General features: G+C 50.8%; 1 protein-coding gene across 1 annotated transcript in view; it reads left to right on the forward strand.

The window, feature by feature from the left end:
* The window catches only part of LOC116989639 (mucosa-associated lymphoid tissue lymphoma translocation protein 1-like), a 32,031-nt gene that overhangs the window by 814 nt on the left and 8,216 nt on the right, over positions 1-23,001 (forward strand). Inside the window, exons 2-12 of the mRNA XM_033047206.1 lie at positions 2,202-2,379; positions 3,467-3,633; positions 6,081-6,211; positions 7,711-7,855; positions 9,772-9,938; positions 10,710-10,806; positions 14,050-14,097; positions 14,875-14,928; positions 16,448-16,651; positions 19,845-20,022; positions 21,486-21,560. Coding sequence (XP_032903097.1) covers positions 2,240-2,379; positions 3,467-3,633; positions 6,081-6,211; positions 7,711-7,855; positions 9,772-9,938; positions 10,710-10,806; positions 14,050-14,097; positions 14,875-14,928; positions 16,448-16,651; positions 19,845-20,022; positions 21,486-21,560 — 1,406 coding nt within the window. The 5' untranslated portion in view covers positions 2,202-2,239. The remainder of the gene's footprint in view (positions 1-2,201; positions 2,380-3,466; positions 3,634-6,080; positions 6,212-7,710; positions 7,856-9,771; positions 9,939-10,709; positions 10,807-14,049; positions 14,098-14,874; positions 14,929-16,447; positions 16,652-19,844; positions 20,023-21,485; positions 21,561-23,001) is intronic.

Raw genomic sequence — 23,001 nt, forward strand, 5'->3', positions numbered from 1 at the left:
ACTCATCACCCACACCAAATCTTGGCATCACATCACTCCAGTCCTCAAAAAACTTCACTGGCTTCCCATCTCCCACCGGATCACCTACAAAATCCTGGTCCTCACCTACAAAGCCCTCCACCATCTGGCCCCCCCATATCTCACTGACCTCCTCTCCCCCTACCAACCCTCACGGTCCCTCAGATCCACATCAGCCGGTCTCCTCTCCATCCACAAGTCCAACCTCCGCAGTTTTGGGGACAGAGCCTTCTCCAGGGCAGCTCCCAGGCTCTGGAACTCCCTCCCCCAACTGATCCGCAATTCCGTGTCCCTCACCATCTTCCAGTCCCGCCTCAAGACCCATCTCTTCACCTCTGCCTATCCTTAGCCCCACGTCCCCGTCCCTTTTCATCTGTGCATTAATTGCCTCATACTGTGTTTTGTATTGAATTCTGTCTTTACTTTGTGTACTAGTCATGTCTCTACTATTTATTTCATTCCCCTTACATGTTTTTCCTCTACATACTCAATTTTTGTAAGGTGTCCTTGAGACTCTTGAAAGGCGCCCATAAATAAAATTTATTATTATTATTATTATTATTATAACTGCATTACTGCAATAACTGCTATAACTGCAATTCTCTCATATCATATGGTGGCCATGTTCCTTTTCAATGATTTAGCTCTGAGGGCTAATGGAATCAAGGGATATGGGGAATAAGCAGGAACGGGATATTGATTTTAGATGATCAGCCATGATCATATTGAATGGTGGTGCTGGCTGGAAGGGGCCGAATGGTCTACTCTTGCACCTATTGTCTATGTTTCCTATGCTTCAATGCTTCATGTGAATTTTATAAACTTCTGCTGCCTCAAAGACTCGGTTGATTTCAAGTGAAACTGTCTGGTCGTTGAATTGCTTAAGAAAGAACTGCCGATGCTGGAGAAATCGAAGGTGGAGAAACTCAGCGGGTGAGGCAGCATCTATGGAACGAAGGAATAGGTGACGTTTCGGGTCGTGACCCTTCTTCTGACTGATGTGGGGGTTGCCGCCCCCCCCCCCACCACCCACATCAGTCTGACGAAGGGTCTCGACCCGAAACGTCACCTATTCCTTCGCTCCATGGTCGTTGAATTGCAGTCTGTTTTCCATGTTGGTTCTGAGTCTACATTTAATCCCATCTTTCCTACCCCTTTACTCCTTTATATTCTTTCTACTCACCTACACAACATCTTATCTTTGAAGTGATCCTGTAGCCCTTTAAGACTATCAGTTTGTGACAAAACACTTCAGTTACGAACATTGTAGAAATACAATTCCTCGTTCACTTTCCCCGTTCATTCTGGTGATATTGCTGGCAACCATATCTGCCTGCTTCCTCATTCGTGATTTAAATCCGGGCTAACAAAATAGCACAATAGGGGTTAGGTTAGGTAAGGGGGAGGTGCAGCGAGACCTGGGTGTCCTTGTACACCGGTCACTGAAAGTTGGCTTACAGGTACAGCAGGCAGTGAAGAAAGCTAATGGAATGTTGGCCTTCATAACAAGAGGATTTCAGTATAGGAGTAAAGAGGTTCTTCTGCAGTTGTATAGGGCTCTGGTGAGACCACATCTGGAGTATTGTGTACAGTTTTGGTCTCCTAATTTGAGGACGGACATCCTTGTGATTGAGGCAGTGCAGCGTAGGTTCACGAGATTGATCCCTGGGATGGCGGGACTGTCATATGAGGAAAGATTGAAAAGACTGGGCATGTATTCACTGGAGTTTAGAAGGATGAGGGGATATCTTATAGAAACAAATTATAAAAGGACTGGACAAGCTAGATGCAGGAAAAATGTTCCCAATGCTGGGCGAGTCCAGAACCAGGGGCCACACAGTCTTAGAATAAAGGGGAGGTCATTTAAGACTGAGGTGAGAATAAACTTTTTCACCCAGAGAGTTGTGAATTTATGGAATTCACTGCCACAGAGGGCAGTGGAGGCCAAATCACTGGATGGATTTAAGAGAGAGTTAGATAGAACTCTAGGGGCTAGTGGAGTCAAGGGATATGGGGAGAAGGCAGGCACGGGTTATTGATTGGGGAAGATCAGCCATGATCACAATGAATGGCGGTGCTGGCTCGAAGGGCCGAATGGCCTCCTCCTGCACCTATTTTCTATATTTCTATGTTTCTATGTAAATCTTAGCCATTCACAATTCCTCTTAGTGATGTCTTCCTAGCAGTGCATTCATACCGTTGAAGACTTGAAGTAAAAACCATGGACTACTGGAATATGCCTTTGAATAGTCTTGGGGAATTAACGCTGAAGAGACTGAGCATATATCTGGACAACTGCACGGTGAAAGGATGGAGGAAACTGGCAGAGATTGTCGGCACAGAGAGTCGCTTCAAGTGCAGGTAGGCAACGATTCACTGTCAAAGACACAGAGTGCTGGAGTAACTCAGCGGGTCAGGCAGCATCTCTGGAGGTGATGATTCGAGTTGGAACTGGGGAGGGTGGGGGGGGGGTGAGGGAGGGAGGAACGCGGTCACGGTGGCGCAGCGGTAGAGTTGCTGCCTTACAGCAAAATGAAGCGCCGGTGACCTGGGTGTGATTCTGACTACAGGCCCTATCTGTACGGAGTTTGTACGTTCTCCCCGTGACTGCGTGGGTTTTCTCCGGGTGCTCCAGGTTTCCCCCAAAGACGTACAGGTTTGTAGGTTAATTGGCTTGGTTAATGTAAACATTGTCCAGTATAAAATTGTCCAACTTCCAGTATAAGGTACAAGAGAGAGGAGGGGCAGGACATGAGGACAAAACGTGGTAGGGAATACTGTAAGTGAATGCAGGCAATGATGGGTTTTGCCACACTTTGTCCTACCCCCCCCCCCCTCCCATCCCAGCCTCCTTCCCCAACCCACCACCCTCCCCCCCCATCCCAGCCTCCTTTCCCAACCCACCACCCCCCCCCCCCCCCCCCCCCACGAGGAGTTTAAGAAGAGTCCAGACCCAAAACATCACTCATCCATGTTCTCCAATGACCCGCTGAGTTACTCTAGCACTCTGTGTCGGTTTTTGTAAACCAACATCTGCTGTTCCTTGTTTTTCTCTGCTGTGGCTGAAGAGAAAAGATGCTGTCTGGGCTGCTACGTGACCATCTAGAGGCTAACCATAAGACACACACCCGGGGCTGATCACCCTGCGGTGGGTCTTTGGCTGTGGGAGGAAACCGAAGATCTTGGAGAAAACCCACGCAGGTCACGGGGAGAACGTGCAAACTCCGTACAGACAGCACCCGTAGTCAGGATTGAACCCAGATCCCTGGTGCTGTGAGGCAGTAGCTCTACCTGCTGCGCCACCGTGCCGCCCAGAGTTGTTGGGCCTATTGTCCTTTTCTAAACCTAAAGGTTCTTGGATTGTGTTTTGATCGTAGAATATGTGAATGTTGTTACAAGCCAGAGGCAGGCCATTCGGCCCTTCATTGACGTGTGGTTGTGTTGCCAGTGAGAAGGAGCTGGAGACATGCTCGCTGCAGGTCCTAGATCTGGATGGAAGTCCGAGCCGACTGTATCTGCAGTTACTGGCGGAACGCCGCTGCCCAGTCAACCATCTGCTCAGCTGCCTGGACAAGATGGGACATACAGAGGCATGGCAGTGTGTGGTATCTATGGGTGAGTAAGGTCATGCCAATGTCATAACGTGAATTATTTGGAGCAGAGGCCGTGACTGGGGACAGCACAACCTGGAGTGCTATAATTGGGGACATTTTTATCTTATTAGTCATTTCACAAATATCAAACAATTACATCTTGCAGCCCGAAAGGGTCACCCACCTAAATGAGCAATAGAACGATCCATTAAGTACAAACTTAAAGCACACGGCATTGGGGGTTCAGTATTGATGTGGATAGAGAACTGGCTGGCAAACAGGAAGCAAAGAGTAGGAGTAAACGGGTCCTTTTCACAATGGCAGGCAGTGACTAGTGGGGTACCGCAAGGCTCAGTGCTGGGACCCCAGCTATTTACAATATATATTAATGATCTGGATGAGGGAATTGAAGGCAATATCTCCAAGTTTGCGGATGACACGAAGCTGGGGGGCAGTGTTAGCTGTGAGGAGGATGCTAGGAGACTGCAAGGTGACTTGGATAGGCTGGGTGAGTGGGCAAATGTTTGGCAGATGCAGTATAATGTGGATAAATGTGAGGTTATCCATTTTGGTGGCAAAAACAGGAAAGCAGACTATTATCTAAATGGTGGCCGACTAGGAAAAGGGGAGATGCAGCGAGACCTGGGTGTCATGGTACACCAGTCATTGAAAGTGGGCATGCAGGTGCAGCAGGCAGTGAAGAAAGCGAATGGTATGTTAGCTTTCATAGCAAAAGGATTTGAGTATAGGAGCAGGGAGGTTCTACTGCAGTTGTACAGGGTCTTGGTGAGACCACACCTGGAGTATTGCGTACAGTTTTGGTCTCCAAATCTGAGGAAGGACATTATTGCCATAGAGGGAGTGCAGAGAAGGTTCACCAGACTGATTCCTGGGATGTCAGGACTGTCTTATGAAGAAAGACTGGATAGACTTGGTTTATACTCTCTAGAATTTAGGAGATTGAGAGGGGATCTTATAGAAACTTACAAAATTCTTAAGGGGTTGGACAGGCTAGATGCAGGAAGATTGCTCCCGATGTTGGGGAAGTCCAGGACAAGGGGTCACAGCTTAAGGATAAGGGGGAAATCCTTTAAAACCGAGATGAGAAGAACTTTTTTCACACAGAGAGTGGTGAATCTCTGGAACTCCCTGCCACAGAGGGTAGTCGAGGCCAGTTCATTGGCTATATTTAAGAGGGAGTTAGATGTGGCCCTTGTGGCTAAGGGGATCAGAGGGTATGGAGAGAAGGCAGGTACGGGATACTGAGTTGGATGATCAGCCATGATCATATTGAATGGCGGTGCAGGCTCGAAGGGCCGAATGGCCTACTCCTGCACCTAATTTCTATGTTTCTATGTTTCTATTAGGGTAAATCTACTGCATCCAAACTCACCCACCCTTTTTATCCAGAAATGCTGCCTGACCCGCTGAGTTACCCCAGCACTCTGTGAAACGTCACCTATCCATGTTCTCCACAGATGCTGCCTGACCCGCTGAGTTACTCCAGCACTCTGTGAAAGGTCACCTATCCATGTTCTCCACAGATGCTGCCTGACCCGCTGAGTTACTCCAGCACTCTGTGAAACGTCACCTATCCATGTTCTCCACAGATGCTGCCTGACCCGCTGAGTTACTCCAGCACTCTGTGAAACGTCACCTATCCATGTTCTCCACAGATGCTGCCTGACCCGCTGAGTTACTCCAGCACTCTGTGTCTACAAACTAGCATCTGTAGTTCCTTATTTCTCCATTTTGGCTTACTCCTCTGCGAAATCTCCTCAAGGTATTTCTACTTTGAAGAATTTATCTTTCTCTCTCTGACAGAGTCTGAAGAAGGGTCTTGACCTGAACTGTTACCTAAGGCATGAGATGGGTGGAAAGAAGGAGCTGAAAGGGGTTGTTGCTGATGCGAGACTGTTTCTCACTAGGTAGACAAAAGTGCTGGAGAAACTCAGTGGGTGCAGCAGCATCTATGGAGCGAAGGAAATAGGCAACGTTTCGGGCCGAAACCCTTCCGGGTTTCGGCCCGAAACGTTGCCTATTTCCTTCCAGGTTTCGGCCCGAAACATTGCCTATTTCCTTCTGGGTTTCGGCCTGAAACGTTGCCTATTTCCTTCCAGGTTTGCGGCCCGAAACGTTGCCTATTTCCTTCATTGTTTCGGCCCGAAACGTTGCCTATTTCCTTCAGGGTTTCGGCCCGAAACGTTGCCTATTTCCTTCCGGATTTCGGCCCGAAACGTTGCCTATTTCCTTCTGGGTTTCGGCCCGAAACGTTGCCTATTTCCTTCAGGGTTTCGGCCCGAAACGTTGCCTATTTCCTTCGCTCCGTAGATGCTGCTGCACCCGCTGAGTTTCTCCAGCGTTTTTGTGTACCTTCGATTTTCCAGCATCTGCAGTTCCTTCGTAAACACTGTTTCTCACTGTATCCAGTCGTGTGTTGTTAACGTTACTGACGTGTGTTTCCCACAGCAACGGACAGCATACAGATCGTTGTGGAGCCCAAGTCACAAGATGTCACCGCTGGGGACAGTGCGTCCCTCTGCTGTCAGGCTGTAGGTCCCCCAGGTCTCGGCTATCAATGGTTTCGTGGAAAGTATGAGGTGAGAACGCTGACTTTGGCCACCACCTATCTCTTCCCTTGGTTTCTTGGTCCTCCAAAATATTCCAAATGGAATTTAAACTGGAGGTGGTACCCCACCTCCCCCCTCCCGCACACCTCTCTCCCCCTCCCCTCTCTCCTCCCCTCCCCCACCCCTCTCTCCTCCCCCTCTCCATCTCCCTCTCCTCACCCCTCTCCCTCTCCTCCTCCCACCCCCTTCCCTCTCCCCCACCCCCCTTCCCTCTCTACCCCGCCCCCTTCCCCCTACCCCTCTGTCCCTCTTCCACCACTCCCCCTACCCCTCCCTCCCCACTCTTCCACTTATCTCCCACATACCCCACCCCACCCCTCTCCCTCACCCACTCCATGCTGGAGCAGTCCCTCAGGACTGAGGAAGCCTCGTTTGCCGCCTAGTCCGGTGGGGTTTGATATGAGTGGTGTGAGGACAGTGTGGGCCCCCACACACTCCACCGTAGGTCCGGCAGGGAGCCGCTGAATGGGGCAGGGGTGGGCAGTTGGGAGCTGGTGCTTTCCTTTCACAGATCACCTTGATGTGTGTGGACGCCAACCTTTCAATCCCGTCTCCACATTATGTATGGCCTTGGGCTTGCGGCTCCCAGGGACCAGGCAATCAACAGAAAATAGACAATAGGTGCAGGAGTAGGCCATTCGGCCCTTCGGGCCAGCACCGCCATTCAATGTGATCATGGCTGATCATCCACAATCAGTACCCCGTTCTTGCCTTCTCCCCATATCCCCTGACTCCGCTATCTTTAAGAGCCCTATCTAACTCTCTCTTGAAAATATCCAAACCGGCCTCCACCACCCTCTAAGGTCACAGATGTACAAAATCATGAGTAGAATAGATCGGGTAGATGCACAGAGTCTCTTGCCCAGAGTAGGGGAATCGAGGACCAGAGGACATAGGTTTAAGGTGAGGGGAGAAAGATTTAATAGGAACCTGAGGTGCACTTATTTACACAATGAATGGTAGGTGTATGGAACAAGTTGCCAGAGGAGTTAGTTAAGGCAGGTACTTACATAACATTTAAGAAACATTTAGACGGGTAAGTGGATAGGATAGATTTAGAGGTTTATGGGCCAAATGCAGGCAGGAGGGACTAGTGTAGATGGGACATGTTGGCCGGTGTGGGCAAGTTGGGCTGAAGGACCTGTTACTATGCTCTATGACTCTATGACTGAACAGACTGTGAATGGCCAACTCCAGCACTTTGGTTTAAACGAGCATCTGTAGTTCTTTCTTATTACAATGAATACTGGGGTTGGGATGTTGTGTTTCAAGTCACCGCTGAGGACATATTTGGAGTCTGTTTGCCCCAGATACAGGGGGGATGAGCAACACAATGTGAGGAAGTTGTCAAAGTCTGGTATTAATGTCCAGTGGCATTTTCTCGTGCTGCTCGGGTGACTTGTACTCAATTGTGAGCGGTTATTGCCAATTCACACAACCTTCCCCTGAATTGTGTTTCATTTCACCAGGTGACGGGTGGAATCTTGTCGGAGCTGCTGTTTAATCCCGTGGATGGCGCTGATGGGGACTGGTACGTCTGCAGAGTTCACTGTGGAAGTCAGTACTCGTTTTCCCAATGGGTTCGTCTCCGTGTTTACAGCAGCCCAACGGCAGGCAAGTCAACGGTTGGATCTGTTCATATATTCATACAAGTGGGACTAGTGTCAACGGGGCATGTGGGCTAGCAGGAGCAAGTTGGGCCGAAGGGTCTGTTTACATGCTGGTCGACTCTAATAGTGTATGGATGTGACCTTAAAGATATACCCTTCAGTATTTCACATTTCCACCTTGGATAAAAAATGTTGAGATAGAACGTAGACAAAAATGCTGGAGAAACTCAGCGGGTGCAGCAGCATCTATGGAGCGAAGGAAATAGGCAACGTTTCCGGCCGAAACTCTTCTTCAGACTGAAGATAGATAGAGGTTGAGATAGAGTGGGTGTGGAGAAGATGTTTCCACCAGTGGGAGAGTCCAGGACCAGAGGGCTCAGCCTCAGAATAAAAGGACGTACCTCTAGAATGGAGATGAGGAGGAATTTCTTTAGCCAGAAGGCGGTGAATCTGTGGAATTCATGGCCACAGACGGCCATTGAGGCCAAGTCATTGGGTGTTTTTTAAAGCGGATATTGATAGGTTCTTGATTAGTATAGGCATCAAAGGGAGAAGGCAGGAGAATGGGGTTGTGAGGGAAAGATAGATCAGGCGTGGTTGAATGGTGGAGCAGACTCGATGGGCTGAATGGCCTAATTCTGCTCCTATGTCTCATGGTCTTATGGTTATGACTGTCTGCCCTATCTCGGCCTCTCATCATTTTATATACCCCAGTCACGTCTCTCTCAGCTCTCGATGCACCAGAGTAAACCATCTTGTCCTGCCAGCCAATGTCCTCAAACCCAGGCAGTGTATCTAGTTAGTATCCAAAGTGCCAAACTGTTTCAATCTGCACCACGGGCAAGTTGTATAAAGAACTTGTCAAACTTTTTACAGAGGGACACTGTCGTGTTTAGTAGCTGTGTAAATTAGAACTTGTTCGCAGCACCTGTACAAGTGACCCGTTATTCTTAGTTCTGCCAGTTCCTTCCTCTTTACCCCCCCCTGGATCTTGGTCATATTTTCCATTTGATATATTTGCCACTGGTTTGACTTTGAGTCAGCTGAATTCTGCACTCTCACTATGATTGTTTGATATGCGTCACGAATGAGCTTCCAAGTGTGTGTGTACCAGCTGTCTGACCCTCACCAAGGCTCTCCCCCTCTTCCATTTCCTCTCCCCCTCTCCCCCTCTCCCCCTCTCCCCCTCTCCTCCTATCTTCCCCTCTTCCCCTCTTCCCCTCTACCCCTCTTCCCCCTCTCCCTCCCCTCTCTCCCCCCCTCCCTCTCCCCCGCTCCCCCTCTCCTCCTCTCGGCCCCCTTCCCCCTCTCCCCCCTCTCTCCCTCCCCCCTCTCCTCCTCTCTTCCTCTCTTCCTCTCTTCCTCTCCCACTACCTCTCCCCCTCTCCCCTCTCCTCCTCTCTTCCTCTCTCCCCCTCTCCCCTTCTCCTCCTCTCTTCCCCTCTTCCCCTCTTCCCCCTCTCTCCCCCTCTTCCATTTCCTCTCTCCCTCTCCCCCTCTCCCCCTCTCCCCCTCTCTTCCTCTCTTCCCCTCTTCCCCTCTACCCCTCTACCCCTCTTCCCCCTCTCTCCCTCCCCTCTCTCCCCCTCTCTCCCTCTCCCCCACCCCCCCCTCTCCTCCTCTCTTCCCCTCTTCCCCTCTCCCCCTCTCCCCCACCCCTCCTCTCTTCCCCTCTTCCCCTCTTCCCCCTCTTCCCCCTCTCTCCCCCTTTCTCTCTTTCACTGAATGTTTTAGTCAAGGCCAGATTCATGATTAGAGAACTGTACGTAGATCACTATTTTTCTCTCGTTTGTCACCTATCCCTTCGCTCCATAGATGCTGCCTCACCCGCTGAGTTTCTCCAGCATTTTTGTCTACCTCCAAGGTAGATCTGATATCTCGCTGTGTGTTCATATTATATTAATTTTGTTCTTCCTGCAGCAGGTGAGTTTTGCCGGGTCAATATCCTGGTGCATCCCGTCTCGCTGAGCCTGAAGGAGGGCGACACCATGGTGCTTCCGTGTTCCGCGGTGGGCAACCCTCCCCCACAGTACCAGTGGTTTTGTAACGACCAGCTCTTGCCCGACGCGAATAAACCCAACCTTGAGGTAGGTGAACGTTTCCAGCTCCAGACACAGGAGCTTAACTCAACGTGCAGACCCAGTCACAGGTTCCTTCTTTCACAGGTGTTGTGAGCAACAGTGATCTTTGATGTTAGAATGTGAAAAAGAGGAACTGAAGGTAGACAAAAATGCTGGAGAAACTCAGCGGGCGAGGCAGCATCTATGGAGCGAAGGAAATAGGCAACGTTTCAGGCCGAAACCCTGAAGGAAATAGGCAACGTTTCGGGCCGAAACCCTTCCGGGTTTCGGCCCGAAACGTTGCCTATTTCCTTCGCTCCATAGATGCTGCTGCACCCGCTGAGTTTCTCCAGCATTTCTGTCAACCTTCGATTTTCCAGCATCTGCAGTTCCTTCTTAAACAAAGAGAAACTGATGTTGTTTTATACCAAAGGTAGACACAAAGCGCTGGATTAACGCAGCGGGTTAGGCAGCATCTCTGGAGAACAGAATCTCTTGGCTGCACGGTGGCGCAGCAGTAGAGTTGCTGCCTCACGGAATCCCGGGTTCGATCCTGAATACAGGTGCTGTCTGTACAGAGTTTGCACGGTCTTCCTGCGGCCGGGTGGATTTTCTCTGTATGCTCCGGTTTCCGCCCACTTCCCAAAGACGTGCAGGTTTGTAGGTTTATTGGCCCGAGTGTGTAGAGAGTGGATGCGCAAAGTGAAATAACGGAACCAACGTGAACGGATGATCAATAACTGGTACAGACTGGATGGGCCGATGCTGCATCTTTTAATCAATCCATCTTGATTTCAGGTTATTGGAGTCACAACTGTTGACCGGGGGAAGTATTACTGCCGTGCGTTCAACCTTTATCATGATGTCTGGAGCAGAGCGGTTTCAGTAGAGATCGGTATGTCCAGCACTGTATAGGATCCATGATCCTGGATTATTCCCCTCTTCTCCTAACGGAGTGGAGTCTCACTCAGACACAGTTATGCAGCCATGCTCCTCTGCCTAGAACATAGTGTGATACAGCACGGCAATAGGCCCTTCAGCCCAACTTGCCCAGACCGACCAACATTGCCCAGTACACTAGTCCCACCTGCCCGCGTTTGGCCCACATCCCTCCAAACCTGTTGTATCCACGTATCTGTCTAACTAACATTTAAACGGTGGGATAGTAATAATAATAATAATGGATGGGATTTATATAGCGCCTTTCTAATACTCAAGGCGCTTTACATCGCATTATTCATTCACTCCTCAGTCACACTCGGTGGTGGTAAGCTACTTCTGTAGCCACAGCTGCCCTGGGGCAGACTGACGGAAGCGTGGCTGCCATTCTGCGCCTACGGCCCCTCCGACCACCACCAATCACTCACACACATGCAAAGGTGGGTGAAGTGTCTTGCCCAAGGACACAACGACAGTATGCACTCCAAGCAGGATTCGAACCGGCTACCTTCCGGTCGCCAGCCGAACACTTAGCCCATTGTGCCATCTGTCGTCCCATGTCCCTGTCTATCTTTGAGTTTCATACTTTGACTTGACTTGTCTGAACTACCTCCTCTGCAGCACATTCCACACATTAGAGATAGATAGATTCTTGATTAGTACGGGTGTCAGGGGTTATGGGGAGAAGGCAGGAGAATGAGGTTAGGAGGGAGAGATAGATCAGCCATGATTGAATGGACTTGATGGGCCAATGGCCTAATTCTACTACTATCACTTATGACCTTATGATCTTTAGAATGAGCTGCAGAATTGTGCTGTTCTTCTGAGACCCACCTTATTCTCACACGGCTATCCCACACGACAAGTTACAGCTGCAGACGTGGTCCCTGGTCAAGGGCTATTGCGGCCACCTGTTGCCTCTTTACTTTACATTTTCAATTGGGACTTTGTTTAACCTGACTTTATCTTGCACTAAACGTTATTCCCATTATCCTGTATCTGTGCACTGTGGACAGTTCGATTGTAATCAGACGACAACAGAGCTTTTCACTTTTACCTCGCTACATGTGACAATAATTAACTAAACTAACCAATTCAGCTAAAAACATCCCAGCGGTATGAACATTGACTTCTCCAATTTCAGGTAGTCCCTGCTTTCTCCTTCCTTCCCCATCCCTTCCCAGCTCTCCCACAGCCCACTGTCTCCGCCTCTTCCTTTCTTTCCCCCCCCCCCCCCCCCCGCCAACATTAGTCTGAAGAAGGGTCTCGACCCGAAACGTCGCCTATTCCTTCGCCCCATAGATGCTGCCTCACCCGCTGAGTTTCTCCAGCATTTTTGCCTACCTTCGGTTTTTCCAGCATCTGCAGTTCTTTCTTAAACAGCTAACTGTCCGGTTGTTTTGGCTACCAGCCCAACAACCCAGAGCTCGTAAATACAGATGCCACGGAGCATGAGAGAGCAGGAGTAATCCACTCGACTCCCCGAGCCTGGCCCATCGTTCAGTGTGATCAGAGCTGATCCGCCCAATCCTCAACTCCACTCCTCCCCTCTGACTCTTCCCATCGCCCTCAATTCCCCAATTGACTGGACACATCACAGCCTGGATCAGCAGCTCAAACGCCGGGGAGCGATGAAGCTGGCCAATAGTGGTGAACACTGCCCGGTCCATCACGGGTTCTCTTCTCCCCACCATCGAAGGGATCTACAGGAGTCATTGCCTCAAAAAGGCAGCCAGCATCTTCAGAGACCCACACCACCCTGGACACAATCTGGTCACATATCTGTTATGCTGCTGCAAGTAAGAATTTCATTGTTCCGTTTCGGGGGACAGATGACAATAAAACACTCTTGACTCTAGACCAAATGAGGGAGAAGAGGAGGGAAGAGACAGTAACTCTAAGACTTTTGCCTCCATCACAGTGAGGAGGTGTTTGGTGAACTCACTGTGGTGGATGTTAATTTGTGTTTATTGTGTTTTGTTATTATTACATGTATGGCTGCAGGCAACAGCATTTCGTTCAGACCGAAAGGTCTGAATGACAAATAAAGGATTCAATTCAATTCAATTCAAATTACGGTCACTTCTTGGCTGGCATCAGCAGCAACGTTAATGTCCATTTGAAGAAGGGTCACAGGACATAAGTGATAGGCGTAGGATTAGGCCATTCGGCCCATCGTCTAGTCCGCCATTCCATCATGGCTGATCTATCTCTCCTTCCTAACCCCATTCTCCTGCCTTCCCCCCATAACCCCTGACACCCGCACTAATCAATAATCTATCTATCTCTGCCTTAAAAATATCCACTGACTTGTGGCCTCCACAGCCTTCTGTGGCAATGAGTTCCACAGATTCACCACCCTCTGACAAAATACATGTCTCCTCATCTCCTTCCTAAAAGAAGTCCATTAATTATGAGGCTGTGACCTCTGGTCCCAGACTCTTGCACTAGTGGAAACTTTCTTCCTCTCTGAGGATCGAGATGAAGGGAACCTTCCTCTCAATCCTGCCTGAATACAACAGGCTTGCTTCTTAACGGTCCTCTGGTGCTGGGTAGCTAATCACTCGCATTATGAATAATTCTCCCAAAATTCAACAATAGGCACCAAATCCACAGCGGCCAGTAAAACCGCAGTACATTCTCTGTGGATGTGGTTTATTCACAGCTGTTGCATTTAACCCAGTGGCTGCAGATTCTGTACTTGGCTCTTAAAGGGACTAACCACATTATCTAATGGGGGATTTCACTGGAGGTTGGTCTTGGAGGGGAGGATACTCCTCAAACTGGGGAGCATCTTGGACAATACAGCTCACCCCCTCCGTGACACACTGGTCAACCTGAGGAGCAGCTTCAGCAACAGACTGGTTCCACCAAGATGCAGCACAGAACGCCACAGAAGATCCTTCTTCCCTGTGGCTATCAAACTGTACAACTCCTCCCCCTTCTGTCGTGGGGTGGACTGACTCCCCCCCCCCCCCCCTCCTCCCTAATCTTTGCACATCCCCAATCCTTTCCACGTCACTTTAATTCCATGTTTCATTTATCTTGTTGTGTTTTATAACTTGGCAGATTAATGTCCCACCTGGGATAAATAAAGTTCTATCGTATCGTATCGGTTTTGTTTATTGTATCAGAGTTACACTTGTTGTCACTTATTGACAATCAGTCACTTATTCATATACTTCCTGTATCCTTACAGGACCCAACACTTCCTTCAATGACGCATTCATCGTGGAGACTGGAGAAGGTAATATGTTCACAATGTATTGTCCAAACTTCTGCCATGCTGCCCTGTTTCATCTTCAATCGCTGTCCGCCCATCTCTCTGGCCCAGATCTCAATGTCTCCCTGAGACACGTTAGTTTGGTCTTCATGTTTAAAGTCCCTCACATTCCCAGCTCTGTCTTCAACAAACACTAAACTCTTTCAAAATCTCTGCCTTCCTGCAACTCTTGGCCCTACCATCCCAGAGACAAACAACTGCAGATGCTGGTTTATACGAAAGAGAGACACAGAGAGCTGGAGTAACTCGGCGGGTCAGGCAGCATCTCTGGAGAAAAAGGATGGGTGACGTTTTGGGTCGGGACCCTTCTTCAGACTGGACTGAAGAGCAGACCCGACCAAAATATTACCTATCCATGTTCTCCACAGATGCTGCCTGACCCGCTGAGCTACTCCAGCAAAGATAGACACAAAGTGCTGGAGTAACTCAGCGGGACAGGCAGCATCTCTGTAGCGAGGGAATGGGTGATGTTTCGGGTCGAGATTGAAGAAGGGCCTCGACCTGAAACGTCACCCATTCCTTCTCTCCAGAGACGCTGCCTGTCCCGCTGAGTTACTCCAGCATTTTGTGTCTATCCAATGGGTAGTTGTCAGGGCCCTGGTGGGAGCTGGCCAGGAACTTAATCCCTTGAGTTTGGAACCTATGGGACCACAGTTAGGGTGCGTGATAGTTCCAGTCAGCTTTGCTTTCTCTCTCTGATGAACGAACACTGCGCTGATTTAATGCTGTATTTTCCCACAGTCTCCAGCCCAGGACCACAGATGAACGTTGACCATCACCCTACACATCTCCAGGGTAATTCTGCACGGTTTTCAAGTCAGCTTTGTTTTGTCCCCAGAGGGGTTTTCACTCTTTGTGAGTTGCGGGTTGCATGGGCAGGGGATAGTGGATCTTGCCTGAACCTAGACTGAGTGTTGGCAGAGTATTTAATCCTCATGCCCAGTTGTCCCAATCCCTGCTGAGTAAGCACAAAGATCCTGTATAAATATAGAACATAAGAGAATAAGATAGACACAAAGAGCTGGAGTAACTCAGCGGGACAGGCACCATCTCTGGAGACGAGGAATGGGTCAACACCCTTCTTCAGACTCTGGTCTCGTCCCGAAAGGTCGCCCATTCCTTCTCTCCAGAGATGCTGCCTGTCCCGCTGAGTTACTCCAGCACTTTGTGTCCATCTGCAGTTCCTTCCTACACAGAAGAAAACAAGAGCTGGTGTAGGTAGACAAAAGTGCTGGAGAAACTCAGCGGGTGCGGCAGCATCTATGAAGCGAAGGAAATAGGCAACTTTTCGGGCCGAAACCCTTCTTAAGCTGGTGTAGACCAATCAACTCTTTGGGTCGATCCACCATTCACTCAGGTGGTGGCAAATCCTGTCTTGGCTTTTAACAGGGCGGCACAGTGGCGCAGCGGGTAGCACTGCTGCTTCACTACATCAGAAACCCGGGTTTGATCCCTGACTATGTGGAGTTTGTAGCGTTTTCCAGTGATTGGGTTTTCTCCGGGCGCTCCGGATTCTTCCCACATTGTGGGTTTGTTGGACAATTGGCCCACTGTAAGTTGTCTCTAGTGTGTAGGGAGTGGATGGGAAAGTGGGACAACATACAACTAGTGTGTGGGTTCACATGGTCAAGTTTGGAATGAATCGGCTTTGACCATTCACTTTCCCCTCAAGTTTGCTTTACGTCATGGATATAAGAAAGATATTTTTGAACTCTGTAATTTGCCTGGAATCGACACAATGTCCAAGCATCGAAAACTCCCAGACAAGTGCAACACAAATTAAACATTGTGTCGAGCTCCCTCATCACCAAGCCAGCTAATACTCCCAGAATAACTGGGGGGGGGGGGCATGTTAGAGTTGCTGCCTCACACCCGGGTTCAATCCTGACCACGGGTGCTGTCTGTATGGAGTTTGCACGTTCTCCCTGTGACCTGAGTGGGTTTTCTCCTAGATTTTCAGTTTCCTCCACACTCCAAAGATGTACAGATTTGTAGGTTAATTGGATTGGACTAAATGTAAAATTGTCCCTAGAGTATGTAGGATAGTGTTAGTGTACGGGCATTGCTGGCCGTCACGGACTCGGTGGGCCGAAGGGCCTGTTTCCACGCTGTATCTCTAAACTAAACTAAACTACAGCACAGTATAGACATGAATTTAAACCCCACATAAATTATCTAATGAGGAAGGGGAGAAAAAAAAGTGGATCTTTGTGTGGGGATAACTAGAGCAGGATAAACGCTAGCTGATCCAATACGCTGCTGATGTTACTGGCTGGTCATGTGGCAGATGTTCACTAGCTCTGTTTGCCTGCAGCAACGGACAAAGTTGCCCTGCTGATTGGGAACATGAATTACTGCCATCACAAGCAGCTGAAGGCCCCCATGGTGGACGTACACGAGCTGACAAACCTCCTCCGTCAGCTCGACTTCAAGGTGGTGTCCTTGCTCGACCTCACCGGCCTGGAGATGCACACGGCTGTCCACGAGTTCCTGTTGCTGCTGGACAAGGGGGTGTATGGTGGGTTCACTCACAGTCAGGCCCAATGCCCATTGAAAGGATAGCACTTCATATATCACTTGGGCAGCTTACACCCCAGCGGTATGAATACTGACTTGACATTCTCGCTCTCTCTCCCCCTCCCTCCCCTCTCCCTCTCCCTCTCCCTCTCCCTCTCCCTCTCCCTCTCCCTCTCCCTCTCCCTCTCCCTCTCCCTCTCCCTCTCCCTCTCCCTCTCCCTCTCCCTCTCCCTCTCCCTCTCCTCTCCCTCTCCCTCTCCCTCTCCCTCTCCCTCTCCCTCTCCCTCTCCTCTCCCTCTCCCTCTCCCTCTCCCTCTCCCTCTCCCTCTCCCTCTCCCTCTCCCTCTCCCTCTCCCTCTCCCTCTCCCTCTCCCTCTCCCTCTCCCTCTCTCTCTGCCTCCCTCCCTCTCTCCCTCAACTCCCTCTCCCCTCTCTCTCCCTCTCCCTCTCTAACTCACTCCCTCCCCCCTCCCCCCCCTCCCCTCCCCCTCCTCTCTCCCCCTCGCTCCCCCATCCCAGTTCTCCTAGTTCACCACTAGGTTTACTGTTCCCCTGATTACATGTTACTGATTGCACACCTCGTTGCCACCTTCCCTTCAGCCAACGATGAACCGTTCTACATTATCCTTGAGATTCATCCCCTTTCATCTCTTATTTTCACACCTTAGCCCTCCATATCACCATGTCTCTGAAGAAGGGTCTTGACGTGAAACGTCACCCATTCCTTTTCTCCAGGGATGCTGCCTATCCCGCTGAGTTACTCCAGCATTTTGTGTCTTTATCTTCGGTGTGAACCTGCATCTGCAGTTCCTTCCAACACCTTTTGTTAACCTCGTTACTTCCTCTTGTTGCTGCCCTCCCCTCCGGCAAATCTGCCCGCTCCACATCGCTCGCTTTATGCCAGGGTCCAATCCACCCCCCCTCGTACATCCAACCCCCCCTCGTACAACCCACCCCCCCTCGTACATCCCACCCCCCTCGTACATCCAACCCACCGTCGTACAACCCCCCCCCCCTCGTACATCCCACCCCCCTCGTACATCCAACCCACCCTCGTACAACCCACCCCCCCTCGTACATCCCACCCCCCTCGTACATCCAACCCACCGTCGTACACCCCACCCCCCTCGTACATCCCACCCCCCTCCGTACATCCCAACCCACCCTCGTACAACCCACACCCCCTCGTACATCCCACCCCCCTCTACATCAACACCCTCGACAACCCCCCCCCCTCTTTCAGTCCCCCCCTCGTACATCCAACCCACCCTCGTAAACCCCCCCCCCTCGTACAACAAACCGCCCCCTCGTATCAACACCTCCCCAAACCCCTTACAAACCCCACCCCCCCTCGTACATCCACCCACCCCTCGTACATCCAACCCACACTCTTACAACCCACCCCCCCTCTACATACACACCCCCGCCTCGGTACAACCCTCCCCCCCCCCTTTACACTCCCACCCCCACCGTACATCCCCCCCCCTCGTACATCCAACCCCCCCCTCTACACGCACCCCCCCATCATAACATACCCCACCCCCTCGTACATCCATACCCACCCTCGTACAACCACGCCCTCGTACAAACCCCCCCCTCGTACAACCCCCCCCCCCTCGTACCACCCCCCCCCCCGTACACACCCCCCCCCCCCCTCGTACAACCCACCCCCCTCGTACAACCCCCCCCCCCTCGTACAACCCACCCCCCTCGTACAACCCACCCCCCCTCGTACAACCCCCCCCCCTCGTACAACCCACCCCCCCTCGTACAACCCTCCCCCCCTCGTCCAACCCACCCCCCTCGTACAACCCACCCCCCCCCCCTCGTACAACCCCCCCCCTCGTACATCCAACCCCCCCTCGTACAACCCACCCCCCCTCGTACAACCCTCCCCCCTCGTACAACCCCCCCCCTCGTACATCCAACCCCCCCTCGTACATCCCACCCCCCTCGTACAACCAACCCCCCTCGTACATCCAACCCCCCCTCATACATCCAACCCACCCTCGTACATCCAACCCCCCTCGTACATCCAACCCCCCCTCATACATCCAACCCACCCTCGTACATCCCACCCCCCTCGTACATCCAACCCCCCCTCGTACATCCCACCCCCCTCGTACATCCAACCCCCCCTCATACATCCAACCCACCCTCGTACATCCCACCCACCCTCGTACAACCCACCCCCCCTCGTACATCCAACCCCCCCTCATACATCCAACCCACCCTCGTACATCCCACCCCCCTCGTACATCCAACCCCCCCTCGTACATCCAACCCCACCCTCGTACATCCAACCCCCCCTCATACATCCAACCCACCCTCGTACATCCCACCCACCCTCGTACATCCCACCCCCCCTCGTCCAACCAACCCACCCTCGTACATCCAACCCACCCTCGTACATCCCACCCCCCTCGTACATCCCACCCCCCCTCGTCCAACCAACCCACCCTCGTACATCCAACCCCCCCTCGTACATCCAACCCACCCTCGTACAACCAACCCCCCCTCGTACATCCCACCCCCCCTCGTCCAACCAACCCACCCTCGTACATCCAACCCACCCTCGTACATCCAACCCCCCCTCGTACATCCCACCCCCCCTCGTCCAACCAACCCACCCTCGTACATCCAACCCACCCTCGTACATCCAACCACCCTCGTACATCCAACCCCCCCTTGTACATCCAACCCCCCCTCATACAACCAACACCCCTCGTACATCCAACCCCCCCTCGCTTTTCCAAAAGCAGGTGCTAGTGCTTGTGCTGTGAGGGGAGTGGGTGTGTGTGGGCCAGTGTTGGGAAGGGTAGGTGGGGTTAGGTATGTGTGGGATGACTGGGTTAGAACGGTTTTTACGTGTGTATGGGATATGTGCGTGTGGGAGATTAGATGCGTCTATACGAGGTCACAAGTTATAGGACTGGAATTAGGCCATTCGGCCCATCGGGTCTACTCCGCCATTCAATCATGGCTGATCCCTGCCTCCTAATCCCATTTTCCTGCCTTCTCTCCATAACCCGTGACACCCGCTCTAATCAAGAATTTGTCTATCTCTGCCTTAAAAATATCCACTGACTTGGCCTCCACAGCCGTCTGTGGCCCTTGGTGCCATCCATGATAATCAATCCTGATAGTCAGAGTTATAAATATCCAATAGCCTTGGCCATCGGCTTTCTCCGCAGGTTTGCTGTACTATGCCGGACATGGATATGAAAACTATGGGAACAGTTTCATGGTTCCCATCGACGCTCCGTACTCCTACACCTCTGAGCACTGCCTGTGTGTCCAGAATATTCTGCAGTTAATGCAGGAGAAACAGACGGGACTGAACATATTCCTGCTTGACATGTGTCGCAAAAGGTGAGGGAAAGGAGAATTATGTTCTGTAATCTGCCAGGGACAGACAGGGGTGGTCATGTTGGTGGGGGATGGTCACGTTGGTGAGGGATGGTCATGTTGGTGAGGGGTGGTCACGGTGGTGGGGGGTGGTCATGTTGGTGAGGGATGGTCACGTTGGTGAGATGGTCACGGTGGTGAGATGGTCACGTTGGTGAGATGGTCACGTTGGTGAGGGATGGTCACGCTGGTGAGATGGTCACGCTGGTGAGGGATGGTCACGCTGGTGAGATGGTCACGCTGGTGAGGGATGGTCACGTTGGTGAGATGGTCACGTTGGTGAGGGATGGTCACGGTGGTGAGATGGTGACGTTGGTGAGATGGTCACGTTGGTGGGGGATGGTCACGGTGGTGAGATGGTCACGTTGGTGAGGGATGGTCACGCTGGTGAGATGGTCACGTTGGTGGGGGGTGGTCACGTTGGTGAGATGGTCACGTTGGTGAGATGGTCACGTTGGTGAGATGGTCACGTTGGTGGGGGGTGGTCACGTTGGTGAGGGATGGTCACGTTGGTGAGATGGTCACGATGGTGAGATGGTCACGTTGGTGAGGGATGGTCACGTTGGTGAGATGGTCACGTTGGTGAGATGGCCACGTTGGTGAGGGATGGTCACGTTGGTGAGATGGTCACGTTGGTGAGATGGTCACGTTGGTGAGATGGTCACGTTGGTGAGACGGTCACGTTGGTGGGGGGTGGTCACGTTGGTGAGGGATGGTCACGTTGGTGGGATGGTCACGGTGGTGAGATGGTCATGTTGGTGAGATGGTCACGGTGGTGAGATGGTCACGTTGGTGAGATGGCCACGTTGGTGAGATGGTCACGTTGGTGAGATGGTCACGTTGGTGAGATGGTCACGTTGGTGAGGGATGGTCACGTTGGTGAGATGGTCACGTTGGTGAGATGGTCACGTTGGTGAGATGGTCATGTTGGTGGGGGGTGGTCACGTTGGTGAGGGATGGTCACGGTGGTGAGATGGTCACGTTGGTGAGGGATGGTCACGGTGGTGACGGATGGTCACGTTGGTGAGATGGTCACGTTGGTGAGAAGGTCACGTTGGTGAGATGGTCACGTTGGTGAGATGGTCACGTTGGTGAGATGGTCACATTGGTGAGGGGTGGTCACGTTGGTGAGATGATCACAGTAGACGGTGGTCACCTTGGTGGGTCAGTGAGGGTTGAGAGATGATCATTGTCAGAGGAATGATTGTGATTGATGTGATGGATGGTTTCCACAACCAAGGGCTTGAGACCTTTAGAAAGAAAGAGCAAAGAGGGGAGGTTGTGTGAGCGTGAGGCATTAAATAACAAAACCAATGACTTTATAGAGTACAATATTCTGGTAACAGAACAAGCCAAGAAAGTAAAGCTGGGTCCAGAGGTTTTATAAATGTAACAAGAGTCACTCCTTCCCCACTTTATCTGTTCAGGAACATGCATGATGAAATCATTCCACAAATGGAAGCATTGAGAGTCACAGCAAATATCGTTTATGGCTACGCCACGTAAGTATGTCTCCTTTTCTTTGTCTTCTGTAGCTTTAACCAGCCTGCCAGCTTAAAGTATTTTATAGAGCTGCTATTTTACAGCGGTAACATTGACTACAGTTCTTGCACTAGTAAAAGAATGACTATTATCTTTCAAGAAGGAACTGCAGATGCTGGGGAATCGAAGGTAGACAAAAGTGCTGGAGACACTCCGCGGGTGCAGCAGCATCTATGGAGCGAAGGAAATAGGCAACGTTGAAGTCCAGTAAAGTCTGATTCAAGTAGTCCGAGGGTCTCCAATGAGCCCTTTGGCAGTGTTAGCCACAGGATGGGTCACATCAGGGCCTCAGGGACTTGGTGCTGACAGTGGCCCAGTTAACAGCAGTAGATTCCCTTCGTCATCTCGGCCAGTGCTGACATATGTAGGATGGTTGACAAAACTGCCGGAGAAACTCAGCGGGTGCAGCAGCATCTATGGAGCGAAGGAAATAGGCAACGTTTCGGCCCGAAACCCTGAAGGAAATAGGCAACGTTTCGGGCCGAAACCCTTCTGGGTTTCGGCCCGAAACGTTGCCTATTTCCTTCGCTCCATAGATGCTGCCGCACCCGCTGAGTTTCTCCAGCAACTTTGTCTACCTACTATTACCTTTCATGGCCTCAAGGTATTCCCAGAACTTTACTGGCTAGTTTTTAGTTTAGTTTAGAGATACAGCGTGGAAACAGGCCCTTCGGCCCACACCGACCAATGATCCCCCCTGCACTAGTTTTATATCTTACACACCCGGGGCAATTTACAGAAGTCAATTAATGTACAAACACACACGTCTTTGGAGTGTGGGAGGAAACCGGAGCACCCGGGGAAAACCAACGCAAGTCACGGGGAGAACGTACAAACTCCGCACAGACAGCATCAAACCCGGGTACCTGGCGCTGTGAGGCAGCAACTCTACCTCTGCGCCACCGTGAGGGTGAACATCTGGGAAGATCGGAGGGGAGGCTGGCTGGACTATGGTACCTTCCTCAACTTTGGTCCCACTGTGTTGTGTTGTGGACTTCTGTGTTTGTGCTTTTTTTTGTATTTTAATATGTTTTATTTATCATTTATCTATTTATCGTTTATCTATTTATTAAAACTTTATTTATTTATTTAAAAATTTCTTTAAAAAAAAATAATACTTGACTGTAAGGAAAATTCATTTTGTTGTCTCTAATATGAGACAATGACAATAAATTGAATATAATACAATACAATACAATACCGTGTCGCCCTTAATAAGGTCATTCATTATTTCTTGGGAGTATAATTTTCTACATCAATGTAGGACCCACTTTTTTCATTACAGATTTTGATTGAGACTTTAATATTGATTGGAACAATAGAAAGAACTCATCTTGACTTTTTCTCAAAGTCATCTGGGTGGAAATTGTCTCCCCTGCTCCCTGCATTACAACAACAATC

This window comes from Amblyraja radiata, chromosome 29 (genome assembly GCF_010909765.2).
Source record: "Amblyraja radiata isolate CabotCenter1 chromosome 29, sAmbRad1.1.pri, whole genome shotgun sequence".
In the NCBI taxonomy this organism is placed as follows: domain Eukaryota; kingdom Metazoa; phylum Chordata; class Chondrichthyes; order Rajiformes; family Rajidae; genus Amblyraja; species Amblyraja radiata.